This window comes from Geotrypetes seraphini, chromosome 1, assembly GCF_902459505.1.
Source record: "Geotrypetes seraphini chromosome 1, aGeoSer1.1, whole genome shotgun sequence".
NCBI classification, from domain to species: domain Eukaryota; kingdom Metazoa; phylum Chordata; class Amphibia; order Gymnophiona; family Dermophiidae; genus Geotrypetes; species Geotrypetes seraphini.
The window spans coordinates 253868623-253889601 of NC_047084.1; the positions used below are offsets into that span (position 1 = coordinate 253868623).

The window sequence follows — 20979 nt, forward strand, 5'->3', positions numbered from 1 at the left end:
GGAATTGGTGTGCAGAGAAAGGAGAGAGACATAAGGGGGAAGGATACTGGATGGAATTGGGTTGGAGGGAAAGAAAGGGGGCAGATGCTGATGGAAGGGGGAGGAAAGAGTGAAATGCCAGACCATGGGGGTGTGGGAGAGGGAAGGGAAGAAGAGGAGAGAGATGCCAGACCATTGGAGGAAGGAAGGGAAGAAGATGGATGCCAGACCAATGGGGGTGAAGGAAAAGATGGAAGGGGGAGGCATAAAGTTTCTGGAAGGGGAATAGAAAGAGAGAAGATGCCATATAGAAGGGGCAGAGAGAGGGTAGACAGTGGATGAAAGGAAGGGAGAGACAAGAATATGAAGAAAGCAGAAACCAGAGAAAACAAGGTACAAAAAAAATTCTATTTATTTATTTTTTTGCTTTAGGGGAGATGCATCGCTGTTTCTGTGGCGTTGCATTGTTTGCAGAGTCCAGCTTCTTGGTGGTTCAATTAAACCTTTATCTACGTATTTCTATTTTATCCCCCCTTTTACAAAACTGTAGAGCGTTTTTTAGCACCGGCCGTGGTAGTAACAGTTCTGATGCTCAGAATTCTATGAATGTCTGAGCTGTTACTACTGTGGCTAAAAAACACACTACAGTTTTGTAAAAGGGGAAGGGGTTAGTTTGTGATTACATATTCCATACTAGGCGAAGGTGTTTTCTGTGTTCTGTGTGTTCGAAAGGCATGGTTTTCTGTTAGGATTGACTGTGCAGCATTGATCTGTACTAGTCTGGCTTGTTTAGTTTTACAATGGGTGTATTGATGTTCTACTGCTCACTGTAGTATGTAAGATGCTGCCTTTTCCTAGGTACACTCTTGTGTGACATGTTTTTCATACAGATGGGGGGTGTCAAAAAATGATGGGCCCCAGGTGTCACATATGCTAGGTACACAACTGCCTACAGTTTCAATTATCTCAAATTTGATCTTTGTGTCATTCTTTCTTTATAAAATCAAATTCTGCCATTAGGTACAGTGGTACTAGAAATAATTATTAGAAGAACACAGAGGTCAAAACTCACCAGTGTCTGATACCTTGTTAACAAGAAAGAGAATACTTAGGTTGACCTCGATCATTTTTTTCTTTGTCTGGTAATGCCTTGAATATTTTGCTTGTCTTATCTAAAAACACCTCACTGCAAAATGCATTTTGTTTCATCTTAGGCTTGCAGCCCTTAACAAGAATAAAACCAGATGTGTTTGGTTTTCTATTTCAGAATATTCTTTCATGCTTAGTTGTTGGTTTTTTTTCTGTAGAAAGGAAGACTGAACTGTGACCCAACATTTGAATTAGAAGAAATGATTTTAGAGTCCAAACCACTCCATAAAAAGAAAAAACGACTTGCAAAGAACAAATCTAAAGATGGAGCGAGAGAGAGCTGCCCTCTGGTAAGCCCTTTACAAGAGTAGATAGATTATGCTTTTCTCCCATAAGCACAAAGTGGAATTAACCCCTTAGTACACCTGGATTCTGATGTCTTATTTTCTTTGCAGAGCAAATGGAACAGATGAGTGCTCTGGGGGAAAAAAAACTCCAAATAAACCTGAACTCAATTTGCAATTGCAGCAATTGAAAGATGAACATATGACTTTGAAAATTGTCCTCATAATCATCATAAAAACATTTAGGCCAAAGTCATTTCTGCCAGCAAATAGCAATTTCTGTGCACAACTCAGTCAGCTAATAGTGAAAGAATAGCCTAATGTTTAGTGTAGTGCAAAATGTCGCAAACTTTGTAAGCTGCGGCACACTAATCTCGGGGCTGCGACTGGAGGGCACCCGGAAATTTATTTATTTATTTATTCAATTTTCTATATTGTTCTCCCAGGGGAACTCAGAATAGTTTACATGAATTTATTCAGGTAAGAACATAAGAAGTTGCCTCCGCTGAGGCAGACCAGAGGTCCATCTCGCCCAGCGGTCTGCTCCCGCGGCGGCCCATCAGGCCCATTGCCTGAGCAATGGTCCCAGACTATCCCTATAACCTACCGCTACTCCTATCTGTACCCCTCAATTCCTTTATCCTCTAGGAACCTATCCAAACCTTCTTTGAAGCCTTGTAACGTGCTCCGGCCTATCACAAGGCTTCAAAGAAGGTTTGGATAGGTTCCTAGAGGATAAAGGAATTGAGGGGTACAGATAGGAGTAGCGGTAGGTTATAGGGATAGTCTGGGACCATTGCTCAAGCAATGGGCCTGATGGGCCGCCGCAGGAGCGGACCGCTGGGCGAGATGGACCTCTCGTCTGCCTCAGCGGAGGCAACTTCTTATGTTCTTATGTTCTTACCTGAATAAATTCATGTAAACTATTCTAAGCTCCCCTGGGTACTCAAGCATGTTTCTGTGTTGGTCCCGGTGGGCACACAATCTATCTAATGTACCTGGGGCAATGGGGGGATTAAGCGACTTGCCCAGGGTACAAGGAGCAGCATGGGCTTGAACCCACAACCTCAGGGTGCTGAGGCTGTAGCTTTAACCACTGCGCAAATGCATGGACTTTGCCGCACTGATGTCACATGCTTTCAATTTCAATTAAATGTCTCCCAATTAATAATGTCCAAGTCATAAGCCAGCCCTAGTCCCGCCCACACCATGCCTCTAACGCTTTCTCTTGAGATTTAGGGCTCCTTTTACGAAGCCGCGTTAGCAGCTTTAGCACGCGCAACTTTTAATTATGCCGAAAAACTACCATCTGCTCAAGAGGAGGCGGTAGCGGCTAGCACATCCAGCGGTTTAGCACACGCTATTACGCGCGTTAAACCGCTAACGCGGCTTTGTAAAAGGAGCCCTTAGACAAACTGCTGATCAACAGCATAGATATCCGTTTAGAATATTGGTTTTGAAAATAGAGAATTGGAAGGATTTTATAAGAAAAGTCCATCTATCCCATTATGCCACTTTTTGGATATTGGTTTTTTTTTTTTTTTTAAATGGGACCCTCCGTCACAGCATCTGGTTACTTTTTTTTAGACAAAGCCTGTTATCACTGGCTATATTGCTATATGTAAGATTTTTGTCCAGTATGAAATCAACCCATTTCCCCAAAAATATCACCTGGATCCAAAACGTTCTATTCACTATATGATTTTTTTAGGACGCCTCAGCCCCACCACTCCACCGCTGTAATAGTTTTGTTACCGCGGGAAGGTTGTGTGGTGCCTCATCATTGGCTGTCCATTTTTTAGTCAATTTTTTAACCGTGTGTCACAAATATTGCAAAAATGTCTTCAAAAAGAAACTTTTTAGTGCAAATGCTAAACTTTATAAAAGTATAAATATTTACTTATCTCAGCCACCTTGGGAGTCAGACCCTTCATGTTTCGCACTACAAAAGTGCTGTTTCAAGGGTCTCTCGGGGCTGCCGCTGTCATCCGACTCCTATATAAAACAAAATAGGAGTCGGATGACAGCGGCAGCCCCGGGAGACCCTTGAAACAGCACTTTTGTAGTGCGAAACATGAAGGGTCTGACTCCCAAGGTGGCTGAGATAAGTAAATATTTATACTTTTATAAAGTTTAGCATTTGCACTAAAAAGTTTCTTTTTGAAGACATTTTTGCAATATTTGTGACACAAGGTTAAAAAATTGACTAAAAAATGGACAGCCAATGATGAGGCACCACACAACCTTCCCGCGGTAACAAAATTATTACAGCGGTGGAGTGGTGGGGCTGAGGCGTCCTAAAAAAATCATATAGTGAATAGAACGTTTTGGATCCAGGTGATATTTTTGGGGAAATACTTTTTTTTAGAGGCAGATTAAATTCTGATGGTAACTATCTATTGTTGTATGTATGGTTTAGGTCTATTCTGTCTACAGCGGAGTTTCTTTCTATCTTGTACAGTATCTCTATATTCATTTTTTTTAAAACTTATATTGTAAATTGATGTGATCTCTGGTTACCAGGAAGTTTTGATAAATGGTAAACAATGTTGAGTCATCATCATGCTACAGTGCATGTGCAAAAATCTCTTCAAAGGCTTTTAAATTTTCTGTAGATACTCTGTCAGAAAGAACTTAATGTCACAGATGGTTGCACACATATTAGTCCAAATCAAATCTCTTCTCATGCTCCATTAGAAAAAATAATGCCATTCCATAGAAGTGCCACATGGAGGTGATCACAGTATGGCACTCTGTCAGGTAGAACAAAGATGGATTTACAAACTGGGAACTATAACCTGACAGGACTTAATGCTACCTTTGAGTAACATTATTTTTCTCCTGGAGCACTGAGAAGAGATTTGATTTGAACTAATGTAACTTGTTTGTGGCGTTAAGCTGTTTCTGATGAAATATATACCGACATTTGAAAGCCTATGAAGAAATTTTTACACATGCACATGCACTAAAGACTCGTGACCTAATTGCTGAGGCACTGACTCATTGGCCTAATGAGATCACATGATGTATTTGGCATCTTTGAAAATCTGCTTATGTGATTAAGCAACATGTAAGCAAGACGAAGTGCACAAAGTGGAGCCCTGAAGCAGCCAAAAAAGCAAATCAGTTACCATTGTTGACTGCTAAGCAGCAGCTCTTTTAATTCCCTCTGGAATCCCTTCGGTTATTTATTCAAGTCAAAAATAAGAAAGCTTGAATTGATCATATGAGAATACTAAATAAGAATATTTTGTAAGGAAAATAAAAAATCAAGCAGAGTTTTTATGACCCGTGATGGGAGCTGTAGCACTATGATTTAACCACGGAAGTCTTTTTCTACAGATATCATAATTCTCACAAGTTTGGTTTGGGAGGTTAGATGCAGTGTTCATTCTGTTTTTTTGATGCAATTAGAAACAACTCAATGATCAAGCTCTCCACTTACCCATCATCCCACAAACCCGGAAAATGGCACCCATACCAGAACCCATAATATCAAGGCTACAACATGAGCTATAGCCAATCTTCTCTCCAAACCATATACCATAAGCGCACAAGTTCACTAAATGAACACAAACCAAAGTATCTGTCATGCACCCTTATGAAATAACATAATCCTTGGATATGGTTAGGCTCTTCTAAATTGTAAATCAGATTGAACTCTTTCTGGGGCATATAAGCAATTCATAAATACTAATATAATGTAATACAATTATGCATATTCAGAATTTCTCACATAATTAATAAGAGCATACATAATCATATAATTCTGTATAATTTACACCACAAAACTTCCCTGATGGCCCAATAGACTCCAGCCTCCTCAACACATGTCCACCCCTGACCTCATAGCCCCCCTCCCCCCACACATGTCCACCCCTGACCTCATAGCCCCCCTCCCCCCCGACCCTATCTGACCCCTGGAACTCTTGTGGCCTCTTTTTGAGGCTGTCTTTGACAGGACATCCCTGACCTGGGCACCCTGAATCAGAGACCTTGCTCTGGAGAGCTTATAATGCTGGCAGAAACCTATGTATATCTGAATTATACCTGGTCCAGGGAGTGGTTCATATGGTATCCTTCCTTATTACTGTCCATCTTTCATATGGTGGTACCTGACCCCCTTGTTATGTCTTGATGCACCACTAGGTGTTAGTGTGCTAAATAAGGCAGTGGTTCCCTTGCATCTCCCCTACTTTATCAACAATTCAGGGAGACTGGATTGGGGGAGTCTTCTTGAAGCATGCTCTTTTGGGGAAGAAGACTGGGCAATCTCTAATTTGGTGTGATGGATAAAGGAGATGCATCAATTAGGTTTGATTGGAGGGGGCTTTTGTTGGGAGGAGGGCTGGATTCAGGGAACTTGGAAGTCATAGCCAGTAGCATCAGACAGCAATGCCTGGCCACTAGAATAATATAAGAAAAGCCATATGGGTCAGATAAATGGTCCATTTACCCAGTCTCCTGTTTTCAACGGTAACCAGTCCAGGCCACAATACCTGACAGAAACCCAAATAGTGGTAGCAACATTCTGTGCTACCAATCCAGGGTAAGCAGTAGTTTCCTCCATGTCTATCCATGTCCATGCAGAGTATGGACTTTTCCTCCAGGAACCTGTCCAACCATTTTTAAACCCAGTTACACTAATCATTGCTACCACATCCTTTGGCAGCAAGTTTTATAATTTAACTATTTATTGAGTGAAAAAATATTTTCTCCTATTTGTTTTAAAGGTATTTCCATATATCTTTTTTGAGATACAGCATCCAGATCTGAACACAATACTCAAGGTGAGATTGCACTATGGAGCAATACAGAGGCATTATAATATTCTTGGTCTTATGTACCATCCCTTTCCTTAATAATTCATAGCATCCTGTTTGTTATTTTAGGTACTGCCACACACTGGGTGTAAAATATCATGCATACTGTCTACAATAACACTTAGATCTTTTTCTTGGGTGCTAACCCCTAAAATGGACCCAAGCATCTGTCACCCTAAGATGGACCTAAGCATCTGGTAACTGTGATTTAGGTTATTCTTCCCCAATGCACATCTCTTTGCATTTCTCCATATTAAATTTCAACGGCCATTTTGGATGCCCAGTCTTCCAATTTCCTAAGGTCTTCCTGCAATTTTTCACAATCCACATGTGTTTTGACAATTTTGAATAGTTTTGTGTCATCTACCTCACTTGTCATTCTGGTTTCCAGATTATTTATAAATATGTTAAATAGCACCGGCCTCAGTACAGATCTCTGCACCCTATTCACCCTCCTCCATTGAGAAAATGACCATTTAATCCTACCCCCTGTTTTCTGTCCAATAACTAAATCCTAATCCACAAAAGAGCGTTGTTTCCTATCCCATGACTTTCATTTTCTCTGGAGTCTTTCATGATGAACTTTGTCAAAAGCTTTCTGAAAGTCTAGGTACACTGCATCAACAAGCTCACTTTATCCACTTGTTTATTCATACCTGCAAAGAAATGAAGCAAATTGATAAGACAAAACTTCCCTTGGCTAAACCCATGCTGATTCTGTCTAATTAAGTCATGTTTTCTATGTGTTCCATAATGTTATTCTTCACAACAGTTTCCACTATCTTGCCCAGCACTGAGGTCAGGCTTACCAGTCTGTAATTTCCCAGACCACCCCTTGAACCCTTTTAAAAAAATTAATGTTTCATTGGCCACCCTCCAATCCTCAGGTACTACAGCCAATTTTAATGACAGGTTACAGATCACTAACAGCAGATCAGCAATTTCATGTTAAAGTTACACTTCTCCCTCCATGTTCGCGGTTTCAGCAATCGTGGTTTTGATTATTCACGGTTTTTAGCTTGCTGTCTCCTCTCCCCAAATTACATCAGCTTGCATACAAAAATAGCTGATTCCAAGCACTTTCTTCACTGTGTTTTGCCTTTTCTTCAGGAACAGACCCGGTCTCCCACCATGTTATTCATGGTTTCACCATATTCATGATGGTTTTTATTTTTTTATTTTTTTTTTAACATTTTTATTATTTTATTTAGTTACAATAGTGTAATACATTTAATTGAAAGTAACATAATATTACAAAGAATACACTATCTCAAACAATAATATTATAGAATCATAGCTATACCCAACCCCTTTCCATCAATTATTAATATTGACAATATTAAACATCTTTAATATGAAGAATTAATATCCATATTTTCAGTACCTTTCCCTACCCTACCCCCATCCCATCCCAGATGTGTAATGAAAAAACTCAGAAGGTATTATATTATCTTTTAATGTGAAATAGCAAATAAAGCCAATGGACTCCATATTTTGTTAAATAAAACATTAAACCCTAAATATTCTGCGTTCATTCTCTCATATCTATATGTATTACATACATTTGTCCACCAAAATGTATAATTTAACCTGTCATGATTTTTCCAGTTTGTTGTGATCATTTGAACCGCAATTCCAGTTAAAATCAAGAAAAGGCGGCTTTTAAATTTATCAAGGGGAGGCTTAATATGTAAAATAGTACCACAAATTATTGCTTCATATGTTAATGAAATATCTGATTCTAAGACTATATTAATTTGTCCCCAAATTGACTTCCAAAAACTAAATATCAGCGGACAAAAAAATAACAGATGATTTAAAGTCCCTATGTCAGTATGACAGTGCCAGCATCTATTTGATCTAGAGTTATCTAATTTTTTCAACCGAGCTGGGGTCCAAAAAATTCTATGCAATAAAAATAACCATGTTTGTCTCATAGATGCTGACGCCGTACATTTTAACCTCCAATTCCAAATTCATGGCCAACAAGATACAAAAATATACTGCTTAATCTCGATGCTCCAAATATCTCTAAGATTATTTTTTGGTTTTTTATTCAGAAATTCAGAAATTAATTTATACCACTGGGCAGCCTGATGTCCTATTAAATCTATCTGGTAACAAAGGATTTGCAGACTAAAATAATTTTTTAAATTTTTCCACTCAGGGAACCCACTCCGAATGGCCTGCTTCAACTGCAGACACCTATACTGTTGAGAATTCAAAATACCAAATGATTGTTGCAGTTGTGAAAATTCCAGCAGTTTCTCATTAGATATAACATCATCCAATGTCTGAATTCCTGCATGCATCCAATTCTTCCTGGCGATCCCAGCATCGCCCACTTGAATCTTGGAGTTTAACCACAAGGACTGCAAAGTAGATTTCATTATAGGAACATCTGTTAGTTTAGCAATAAATTTGATTGTTTTCCATGTATCCAATAAAATTACATTATCTCTAGCATAACTAGGTAATCTGATACTTAGTACATGTGCAAGTCGCATTGGAGTCATAATTTTCCATTCTAGGTGTAACCAATCTGGCATATGTTCCATGAGCTTGGGGAGGATCCAATACATTCCTTGGCGCATAATATAGGCCTGGTGATACCTATAAAAGTTGGGAAAATTTACCCCACCCTCCGCAGTCGGCTTTTGTAAAGTTACCATAGCAATTCTAGCATTTTTACCCAGCCCAAAAAATTTAACTTGAATATTATTTAATTTTTTATAGAAAGACCCCTGAAAGTAAACTGGTATCATCCCTAATTGGTAACAAACTACAGGCAAAATCATCATTTTTACAGTCTGAACTCTCCCCCACCATGACAAATACAGTGGATTCCAATGCTCACACATCTGAGACCTTTAGCAATATGGATTTTTCATTCACCTGCATCGTTTCTTCCAATGTTTTTTGGATCCAAATACCTAAATATTTAATACCTCCTTCCTTCCATAAGAAAGAGAATTTATCAAATAATCCCTTGGAACAGTGAACGTTTAAAGGGAGAATCTTGGATTTACTCCAATTTATCTTATACCCTGAAAATTTCCCAAATCTTTCAATCAAATCAAGTAAATGTGGAATGGTTGTTTCTGGATTCCTCAAGTGAAGTAAAATGTCATCTGCATAAGCAGAGACTTTATATTCCCGACCTGCATAAGGAATACCCTGAATCTCCTCTGCCTGTTGAATAGCCAATAATAAGGGTTCCAAAACAATATCAAACAGTAAAGAATATAATGGACATCCTTGCCTAACACCCCTCTCCAGACAAAAACTCTCTGAGAAAGTATTATTAATGTACAATCTGGCAGAAGGGGAGCTGTTCAAGGTTTGAATCATTTGAATAAATCCAGACCCAATTCCAAACCAATCCATCGCTTGATACATGAAGGTCCATTCTACATGATCAAAGGCCTTTTCAGCATCCAAAGATACAGTGAAGGCCGGATCATTAATCATTTTTGACAGATTTAACATATTGTCACTGCTTTGGACTTGAAATTTGGCGTGAACCCCTTTTGAGTAGGGCAACCTTTCACCTGGGATACCCCTAGTTTATTGCCTGGGGTAAACGTTGTGTGTTCTGGTACAGAAACGCCAGCAGTCAGGAAGGCTTCAACTGTAAATTATAGCTTTTATTAGGCCAACGGCCTTAGCAACAACAAACATGCCCGGTTTTCCCCGGTGGTATAAACGTCATACAAAAACAGGCACTTCTTTAACTCAAACATAATTCAGCATGCTCTGGACTTCATCAAGATAAATCATGGTATAAACAGTCCTCTTCACCAGAGTCTCTTAACTAAAAAGTGCAACTACTGTCAATCAAAAGTTCTTTCAGTTTCACTGAAGTACAGTTAGTATTATTGAGCTGGATAAACGGGGACTATAATTCCCCAACACTCATGAACAGTCCTTTCACCAGCATTTGGGTTAAGACTAGAGAGTTGCGCGGGGACAGAAATCCCACTCGTCCCCACCCATCCCCGCCAAAGTCCCACCTGTCCCCACCCGTCCCCGCCAAAGTCCCACCCGTCCCCCTGAGGAATCCCACCCATCCCCGCGAGGAATCCCTCCGTCCCCACCTGTCCCCGTGAGGAATCTCCCCGTCCCCACCCGTCCCTGTGAGGAATCCCCTCCGTCCCTACCTGTCCCTATAAACTACAGAAATAGTTATTTCATTTAATTATGCTACTGAATTAAAGGCTCTGGTAGAAACCCATTTACAAATAAGCAAAAAGACTTTATTAATTTGGAAATATTAATTGGGAAGAATACATACTTTGTAAACGGGTTTCTACCAGAGCCTCTAATGTTTATAAATTTTTATCAACACAACTAATATACTACTTTATCCTGAAGCAAAAAAAAAAAAAAGAATTTTTTTCCTACCTTTATTGCCTTGTTTCTGCTTTCCTCATGTTCTCATTTAATTCCTTCCATCCACTGTCTCTCTTCTTTCTGCGTCTTCCATTTGCTCTGTTACTATGCCTCTCCCTTTCTCCCCCCTTCCAAATTGATCCGGCGCCCATCTTCTTCTCTCTGCTCCCCCATAGTCTGGCATCTCTGTCTTCTTCCCTGCCAGCGTCTTCTCCCCACTCTCTCTTCCCCATTTCCTTTCAGCGTCCTTCTCCCCCCATCTTCCCCATGTTCTGTCAGCATCCTTCTCCCCCCTCTGTCTTCCACATGTGCTTTCAGTGTCCTTCTCCCCCCTGTCTTCCCCATGTCCTTTCAGGTCCTTCTCCCCCCGTCTTCCCCATGTCCTTTCAGCGTCCTTCCCCCCCATCTTTCCCATGTCCTTTCAGCGTCCTTCTCCACCCCTTTGTCTTCCCCATGTGCTTTCAGCGTCCTTCTCCACCCCTTTGTCTTCCCCTGTGCTTTCAGCTCCTTCTCCCACCTCAGTTTTACCTTAAGCGCCTTTTCCTCTCCACTCCACCTTTCCTCCCTTTCTCCCTCCCTGCCCCTTATCTTTCTGGCGCTTACCCGCCCGACTGACAACAGAACAGGCCCTGTCCAACAAACCTCCCTGCCTTGTAGCCACAAATCTAAATTACCTTCTTACAGCAGCTGGAGAATTGAAGCTGCTGTAAGAAAGTAATTTAGATTTGCGGCTACAGGGCAGGGAGGTTTGACGGACCGGGCCTATTGTCGGTCGGTTGGGAGACCTGGCTGGTTGTGCTGCACCCGCCCCGGGATCGCCCCCTGCCTTATACCAATGCCTTTTCCCTGCCTGCCCTGCCGCAGCACACGAACGGAAATCTTCATGATGTCAGTGCTGACGTCGGAGGGAGGGAGGGCTTTGCTTAAGCCCTCCCTCCGACGTCAGCACTGACATCAGGAAGACTTCCGTTTGGCTGTGTGCGGCAGGGCTGAGGGCAGGTAGGGAGACGAGCCTCGCGGCTGAATACATCCAGCCCCGCAGGAACCCCGCGACCCTCGGAGGTGTCCCCACGGGATCCCCGTGACCCTAGGGGGCGTCCCCATGGGATCCCCGTGACCCTAGGGGGCGTCCCCACGGGATTCCTGTGTCCCTAAGGGGGAACCCGCGGGATCCCCGCGGGTCCCGCGGGATTCCCGTCGTCCCCGTTCCCGTGCAGCTCTCTAGTTAAGACTCTAAAGGCAGGCAGCACTCGTAGCCTCTCACTAGTTGCTATGGAGATCAATTAGCACTTGCAAACCTGCACGGGGGCTTGTAACCTGAAACCAGGGCAAACACAGGCTGTCGTTCTGCCAGCATTTGACTCAGCTATGTGCAGGTTGATATCTCCCCAGAACATATACACTCTGGTGTCTTATTTGGTCCTAACATCAAGAACAATGCTGGTAAGTTTTTATGAATATAACTTTAGGCATACCTTCTCTTTGTGAGCAGTGGAACAGCATAGAAACAGATAGGAGCATCAACCTTTCCCTCTTTAACTGCATAGCCCTTATGCTATCTCCATTGGCTCAGCATGAGTCACACACGGAGCACAGCCTTCATCAATTATCATGGGCTCAGGCCCACAGTATTGTAAAGGAGAGTTCCCAACCTGTTCCTCCTTCATGTCCCAGTCCCCTTCTGTAAGTAGCTCTGGCTGCTTCCAGGTTAGTTCAGCCTCATGCTGGGATTTGTGTTCCTGCACTGCTCCTGTCCCGAGGGCTTTGCTGGTTCCTTTCTGCTCCGTTCCTGCTGCTCCCCTAAGCTCATTACAGAGCTTCTGTTTAAGCTGTGGGAAGAAACCACTTCCCTTTAGCTGCAGGGGGGAGAGTTTCCTTCCCTCGGCTTGAATCATTTCTCTCCAGGCACCCTGCTGTGCTGCTTTCTGTTTAACAGGACCTGGAACATCGTAAGGCAAAACTTTACTGCCTGGCTTCAGGACAGTATCCGGGAAGTCACAACTTTTCTGTTCTACTTCCATTTCTTCACTGTCCATAGGATAGTCAGCTGATCTACACCCCCGGCCTCTGACTTGGTCAGCCCTTCTGCATCAGGGTTTGTAATTCCTTCCATATTAATTTGTGACATATTCCAAATTTCTGGGATGCAGGATTGTCACAATATGTAATGCCAATCTAGTGTTGTTAGAAGAATGTCTTTGAGCAACAAACCCAGTTTGGTGCATTTCAATGATATAAGGGAGAGCCTTAGCCAAGCGTAAAGCCAATAACTTAGCCAAGAGTTTACCATCTACATTTATCAAGGAAATAGGTCTGTAGTTTGAAACCAATGTAGGATCTTTATTTGGCTTCGGCAAAACAATAGTTAAGGATTCTGCCATAGTACCTAATATGCAACCTTTAGTTAGTTGAGCCTGATATAAATTTAACAAATAAGGTAATAGGGTATTTTGAAATGATTTATAAAATTCCACTGTGTAACCATCACCACCTGGAGCGGATCCAACTCTAAGGGACTTCAATGCTATTTGTAATTCCTTTATCGATATGGGCTTTTCAAGACTATCTTTTATATGCTCGGGAATTTTGGGACCTTTAATTAATTTGAAAAATTCTATACCATCCTTTTCTATGTTAGAATAAAGCTCAGAAGAATACAGAGATTTGTAAAAATTTAAAACTGTTTTAGAATATTTGTAATTTGTAAATGAGTATCGCCTTTTTCATCTTTAATTGCAATTATTTTTACTTTCCTTTTTTTCACTTTAAGATAATTAGCTAGTAATCTTCCCGCTTTATTTGAGTTTCCATAATAGAGAGCTTGTTGTGAAAACAAATCTTTCTTTGCCAGCTGTTAGGAAATCTCGTTATATTTATATTTAACCTTTAATAGGGCTTATAAAGAATCTATTTCCCATTTTGCCGATAATTTTGTTTCTAAATCCTTAATCTCTTTTTCCAAATTAGTAAACTCTAAATTAAGTTTTTTCCTAACATGTGCTGCAAATGAAATGATTTGTCCCCTAATGGTTGCTTTGAAAGCATTCCATAATATTTCCTCTGAATTTTCTTTTGATACATTGATTTGAAAATATTCCTCCATCTTTTGTTGAATTTCCTCAAGAAATTTTGAATCTGCAAACCATTTATTATTAAATCTCCAAACAAGTCTTCCCATATCTTCTTCATTCACCCTCAATTCAATCCAAACACTCCATGATCTGATAAGATGTTTGGATCTATAAAAGCTTTCGTCAGTTTTTGTACTAATTAATCTGAAACAAAAATATAATCTATTCTTGAAAATGAATTATGAACATGAGAACAAAATGAAAATTCCCGAGCATTAAAATGCAGGATCCTCCAAATATCTTTTAAACCACAAGACCATGTTATCTAATCCCATTGATTTAATTATCCTACTAGGATTTTTGTCTATCAATGGGTCCATAACAGCATTGAAGTCTCTAGCTACCACTAATTTAGAAGTAGCCAATGGCAATAGCAATTTTTGTATAGATATAAAAAATTCTGATTAGAATTAGGGGCATAGATATTAATGAGCGCCAAAGAATTTTCCCCAAACTTCATTTCTATATGCACCCATCTTCCTGAGGGATCTCTATTTTTAAAAGTGAAAGTAGCCGTACATCTTTTATGAATCAGAATAGCCACTCCAGCTTTTTTCCCTACCGCGGGAGCGTAAAAAAAATGTTTTACCCATCCTATTTCTAACTTTTTTTATTCTATTTCAGATAGATGTGATTCCTGTATAAAATATATATATCTGAGGCCTGCTGTTTTAAAAAAATAAGTGTTCTTTTACATTTAATAGGGTGATTTAGCCCATTGACATTTAACAAGAAGATTTTTAGATCCATTTATATAATTATTACTATCCTGTTCTTCAAATATAACATATAATAATTCATTTTTCTACCCTTCCTTTGTTTTATCATTACACATCTATACACCCTTATACATAACCCATTAAAATACCCTCCCCCCCACCCATATATATAGTACAAATACTTGAGAACACCTATAAAGACAAATAACTGTAAAACTCCCCCCAGGTTAATCCCAATTATTCATTATAAATAATGTATCTTCCAATTGAAAAATTAAATAGCCAATAATAAATTAATATGTCAAATTATTCTGTTACCTTAAAATCAACCTTATTAAAAACTACTATAAGCTTTTCCACAATTAATCATTTAAGTTTCATATAATACTAACAAACTTAGATATTATAAAGACCTCATGTGAATTAATTGACTATATTTCAGATTGGATCTAGAATACTTCTTAATATTTAAATAAATATCTGAACCAGTAATAAATTTATCTAGTCTAAAAATATTCATTATCCATTCAATTATGTTATCTACTCAACTTATTATTCTCTAATATATCCTAATGAAATATTTCATTTTAATTTTCCAATATATTGTCATCTTTAACTTACTATCATCCATTATCTTCTCTTAGAAAGTAATGTTATCTAATGCTTATAAAAATGCAGTTAATATATAGATGAATTAATTTACAAGTTACAAGTTATATTGGCCCCACTTTTTAAAAATCTTATAACAAAATACATATTCCTTAAAAGTACTATAACATACATTCAATCTTACTATTATTTGCATTTACCGTTTTACAAGTTTTAGTAGAAAATCCTCATTTAACTCTTATATCTGAGGGCCTCCGAGCATGCACGGACATGTGTGATGTCATCTGCACATACTCAGAAGCTCTCCAGAAGCAGCCAGAGTTTTCCAAAACCCAGACAAACTGCCAAGTTTGGGAAAATCCGTCCGAGTACCCGGACAGTCCTTTAAAAAAAGCACATGTCTTGGTTTTCCCGGACGTTTGGTAACCTTAGATTTGGAGGTCTCAGGCGCATGGACATCCATTTGGGCATTTTGAGATGTCCATATGCTTTGAAAATAAGTGCCATAGAAACAAAGTAAATGTCAGCACATAAAGACCTACATGGTTACATTAGTAAGGGGACTGGGTATAGTATTGGGGGGGGTCTGTCCCAGGCACTAGCACATCTCCTCCTCTCTGCCCCTCTGCGTACCTCTTTAAGTAACCAGGTTGTGATGTCAGAAGGGAACTGAGGCCAGTATGAGCAGCTGGTGGAATTGGAAGAAGATAGTAGATGCTGCGGATAGGCAGACTGGATGGGCCATTTGTTCCTTATCTGCTATCATGTTTCTGTGTTATACAACATGGTTGGGGGCAAAGGTCAAAACTATGAGATGTAGGATTCACTGTAGTCTGATATTTTTCTAAATGAAATATTATTCTCTATTGCACCTAAGTGATGTGATGACAGTCCTACTTTTATTTCCTGCATCATTAAGGGCTCCTTTTACAAAGGTGCTATAGGGGTGTTTCCTTATTTGCACCTGAAGGTTAGGCCTCTCTGACATCATCAAGCCTGAACCATTGTCTGCAAGAAATTTTTCCAGCATGAACCATGAATGCAAGAAATGAAAGAAGAAAACATCTTTGCTGTTATGATGCCTGATGCATTCTGGGTATGTACCAGAACTGTATTCTAGTCAAAGACATCCAGCTATGCGTACATGCTCAGCCTGTGTGAATATTGGGGGAAGCATAGCTCCTGTGCTGGTCTTATCTAACGAAGGTGCCTCTGTTTCAGCCTGTATGAGACTCTATACAGAAAGGCTATTCATCTAAGTTATGTTTCTGGATTGGTACGGGGAACCAAGTGGAATGTGCCTAATTATTAATTTAGTCTGTGTTATGATGTGAGGGAGCTCGCATCTTATCATAGGTGTTTTCTACACATCTTCTATAATATTAAGACCTGGAAAGTTACCTCTTGTGACTCTCTGCCTGAGAAAGAGAGCCGGACTTTTAAACAGATCTAGATTCCATCACATAAAGGAAACCTTTGCTGCCAACCTAATTTACAGCTGTTCCAGTGACTAACGGACACTTGTTCCTGTACCAAGAGAATTCTTATCTTCAGTGCTGAGTAGAAGACGTCTTCCCTTTCACCTGACCTAATTGGATGGTGAGAATAAGGAACTTATCTATCTTATCAGCTGGGGTTAGATAAAAGAATTCTATTGTGGTTCGGGATAAGGAGATGTAAAGTTACTCGGGGTGATAAGCTATATTTTTAGTTGCTGCTATTCAGGAATTATTATTATAAGGAATTATTTAGAGTGTAAGAATTAGTTTTACTCATTTATCTAACAAGTGTGGTGTGATAATTATGTACTGAGTTTCGTATATGTATTTGGATATTATATGAACAATAATTAGTTATTGCTGCTGGCTTATGAATTATATTTTTCTATTTTCATAATAAAGTATTTCTCATAGCCTGGGTCTCTATTCTTAGTATAAACTGGCAAAATAACGAACCTTGGGTAAGGAGATTATGGTTTTCCCTAGCCTCTGACAAACAAGCACATATTTGTTTATGTAACTGATTAGTCATCCATAAATCTTTCTACAGTGTGCTAGCGTTTTTAGCGCATGCACAAGATTAGCGTGTGCTGAAAAATTACCACCTGTTTAAAAGGAGGCAGTAGTGGTTAGCGCGCGCTAAAACCACAAGCACACCTTTGTAAAAGGAGCCCTAAATTTTTGTGTTAGTTACCTTACCAAGGATAACTTTTTTCCTTATTTGAGAATGCAGTTTTCTAAACCATTCACAATAGTTTAACTTACTATATTATGTTCTTACAGCTCAGACATTATCACCTGATTTCTTTTGGAAAATCTAGACATTTAAATATATGTATAAGCTCATGGTTCTCCGCTGACTTCTCTTTTCATGTAGTATGGAATCTGCTGTCATTTGATCAATCTTTTCTTCTCTTTTCAAAGAATGGACATCTTCAGCAGTGCTTGGAAGCCGTGAGGAAAGAATTCATCATATTCAACAGAGAAAAGTAAGCATCTTTTTCCAATGTCAATATCAGATGTCTCAACAAAGAAAGATTTTCTTGTTGCGTGTGGCAAATGATGAGTAATTGTGACAGAGCACCCCTCCAGATAAACCAGATCTTAACATTGTGTATGATTTTTAACTGCTATGGTTTTCTTACCTTACTTTCAGTACTGTGGCAGTTTTCCAGTTTTCAGCAGGTAGCAGTGTTTGTCCCAAATGTATGACAGATAAAGAATTTAAACAAAAGAATACAAAAAGAGGTAAATGTCACTGAATGTCTCAGGAGAAACTCATCTATAATCCAGCAGAGAATATTGTGCGAGTGACGCCTCTTCATGTGTAGACCAAAGTCAGAAAAAAGGCGATGGCTCATAAAATTTTAACAGGAAAGTCACAGCGGTGTTCATTGTATGGCCTTTGTAGACTTGGCCTTGTAAACCTAAGACATTATCTTTTCTTTTCAACTCCACTAAACACTGGAAGGAAAGTGGATATCATTATAAACACAACATGACACTTGATAGTATTGTTAGGAATGGGATGTAAAAGCAAACAATTCCCACTATATATATTGCTATAAAGTCTACAGCTCTGCTGTCATGATTAAATAGAATTTCTGTTTTTAAGTTTTTTAACTAACAATTTGTTTTGAGGGCCTATATTACAATAATGACCTCTCTAAGGTAGATGGCATGGTTAGGAACAGTCCTAACACCAGGCTAGATAGGCCATGTGGCTTTTATCTTCCTTCATTTCCTCTGTTTCTGTGAAAGAAAAATTCCTAATGAACATATGTGCTTGTACATGTATGTCAGTTTGATTGTTTAATTGTTCTTTGTTTTTTTATGATGGCAGTCATTGTGGGGCGTCTTTTTAAACAACTTACACAGTTACAATCTATGCAGGAAGTTTTAACTTGGATAGGTTTATACAAAAAATTTTCAAGCTGCCTTCAAGGCCTGTTTGAAAGCCCACCTCTTTGAGAATACTTTTGACTCCTAACTCCTCACACCTTGAGTTCTGCATCCCCTACTGTCATGTCTTGTCTATCTAAGTTAGATTGTAAGCTCTTCTGAGCAGGGATTGTCTATAAATATCATAAAGTTTAGCGCTGCGTACGCCTTTCTGCGCTATATAAGTGATAAGTAGTAGTAGCAGAGAAATCACCCCTGTTTTTCCTTTCCAAAATTTAGCAAGTGCAATGTACACAGGTTATAAGTATCTGAGTGTTTTGCACCTATGACTTGTGGGTTCCCGGACATTTGGCTGAGAGACATTTCACCAAAGAGACATTTGACTGACATTTGGTGAAATATCAGTCAGCCAAATGTTGGCTTCATTATGTTTGCACCAGGTGCCTCTTTCTTTTTTACCTTAACTCTGGATCTGCTGGTTTGAGTTTCTCCTCCATGTGCTGGATGTTTTCCTTCTTATCCCTCTAATCCAACCACTACCACTACCCCTAATCCTCAACCTAACATTTAGGGTTGCACAATCTTAGGGTACCCCCCAACCCTAACATTTGGGGTCTCCCATCCACTTTCTGGGTGGTGCATTATTAATTCCTACCTTTTGTGGAAGTTCAAGATTAGGTGGACTCAAATGGGTTTCCTGCTCCTCCACAACTAACTCCTCCAAGAGGAATAAGAGGAAAACAGCCAGCTCAGGGAGACAGGAACTCAAACCAGCAGATTCAGTATTAAGATGAAAAACAGAACAGAGAACCCTGTGCAAAAATAATGAAATCAACATGTAGCCGGCAGATATTTAGCCAATGGACATTTCACCAAAGGTTGGTCAGATGTCCGTTCGGTGAAATGTCCATTGGCCAAATGTCTGGTAACTGGCTCTTGCAGATATTGGGGACAAAGGCAGGATGGTCGGTTTGCAAATCAAAGGTATATACACTGTTTTCCTCCACTGACTTAACCATTCTCAGGTATGCCTCTTTTTTCCTGTGGATGTGAGCATTGTAAAACCAACATGCACTTTTATCTGCATTTGTGGACAGCAATTTTCTATCAGCCATTTTACCCACGTAAATACTTACATGCCTTTATAAATTCCTTTTTAAAAATCACACTTTCTTCAGATATGCCGCAAAAGGCAATTCTATAAGTAGGCACCTGTGGTTAGGTACCCCTTTCTGTGCATATATGCTCAGAAATATAATAAACTCTAGCCTTTGTAGCACTATATGATACGGTCACAGCTCGAATACTGTGTGCAGTTCTGATCGCTGCATCTCAAAAAAGATACAGAGAAGGGTGACAAAATTGATAAAATGGATGGGATGACTTCCCTAAGAGGAAAGGCTAAAGCGGCTAGGGCTCTTCAGCTTGGAGAAGAGACGGCTCAGGGGTGATATGATAGAGATCTATAAAATACTGAATGGAGTATAAAGGGTAGATGTGAATCGCTTATTTACTCTTTCCAAAAATATTAGGACTAGGGAGCATGCGATGAAGCTACTAAGTAGTAGATTTCAAACAAACCGGAGAAAATATTTCTTCACATAATGTGTAATTAAACTCTGGAATTTGTTGCCGGAGAATGTAGTGAATTCAGTTAGCTGAGTGGGGTTTAAAAAAGGTTTGGATAAATTCCTAAAAGGGAAGTCCATGGGCCATTATTGAGATGGCTTGGGGAAATCCACTGCTTATTCTTAGGATAAGAAGCATAAGATCTGTTTTATTACTTGGGATCTAGCTAGGTGCTTGGAACTTGGGATGGCTACTGTTGGAAATAAGATTCTGGGCTTGATGAACCTTCAGTCTGTTCCAGTATGGCAATACTTATGTTCTTATTTATTTATTTATTTTAGTATTTAAATACCACATATAACCTAAGCGGTACTCAGGTATTTCTCCTTATCTGTCCCAGTGGGCTCAGAATCTGCCTAACCTACCTGGAGCAATGGAATGTTAAATGACTGAAACCTGATGTAAATCCTTGTTCCTAAATTAGGTGTCAATCTGCCATATTCTATAACACTGCACAGAAATTCTAGGAATGCTCCTGACCTGCCCATGCCTCTCCCATGACCACACCCTTTTTCCAGAACTATGCATAAGATAATTGATGTGCACATCTTTACACACATATCTTCCTAATCAATGTTTTATAAATTCGGATTCTTGCCAATTAGCGCCAAAATTATTTGTTGGCACCCAATTATTGCACTAATTGACTCATTATTAAATTAAATTGCAGAAACACCCAAATTTGCACAGACAATTTTGAGTGCCATATACAGAATGCACTTTCTTCATTTTCCATTGAGCCTTTCCAGGTTTACTGTTAGGTGGGCCTGCTATTCCTGTTTGGGGGGAGAGGGAGAAAGGCTGGCTACTCCTGGAGGGGGATGTGGTTACTGCTGAAAACAAGTGATGGGTTTCGGTCAAAA

General features: G+C 39.5%; 1 protein-coding gene across 1 annotated transcript in view; it reads left to right on the top strand.

Annotated features, from left to right (window-relative positions):
• Positions 1 to 20979, top strand: part of STK32B (serine/threonine kinase 32B) — a 353804-nt gene that overhangs the window by 322289 nt on the left and 10536 nt on the right. Inside the window, exons 10-11 of the mRNA XM_033949387.1 lie at positions 1287 to 1418; positions 17510 to 17574. Of these exons, the coding sequence (XP_033805278.1) occupies positions 1287 to 1418; positions 17510 to 17574 (197 nt within the window). The remainder of the gene's footprint in view (positions 1 to 1286; positions 1419 to 17509; positions 17575 to 20979) is intronic.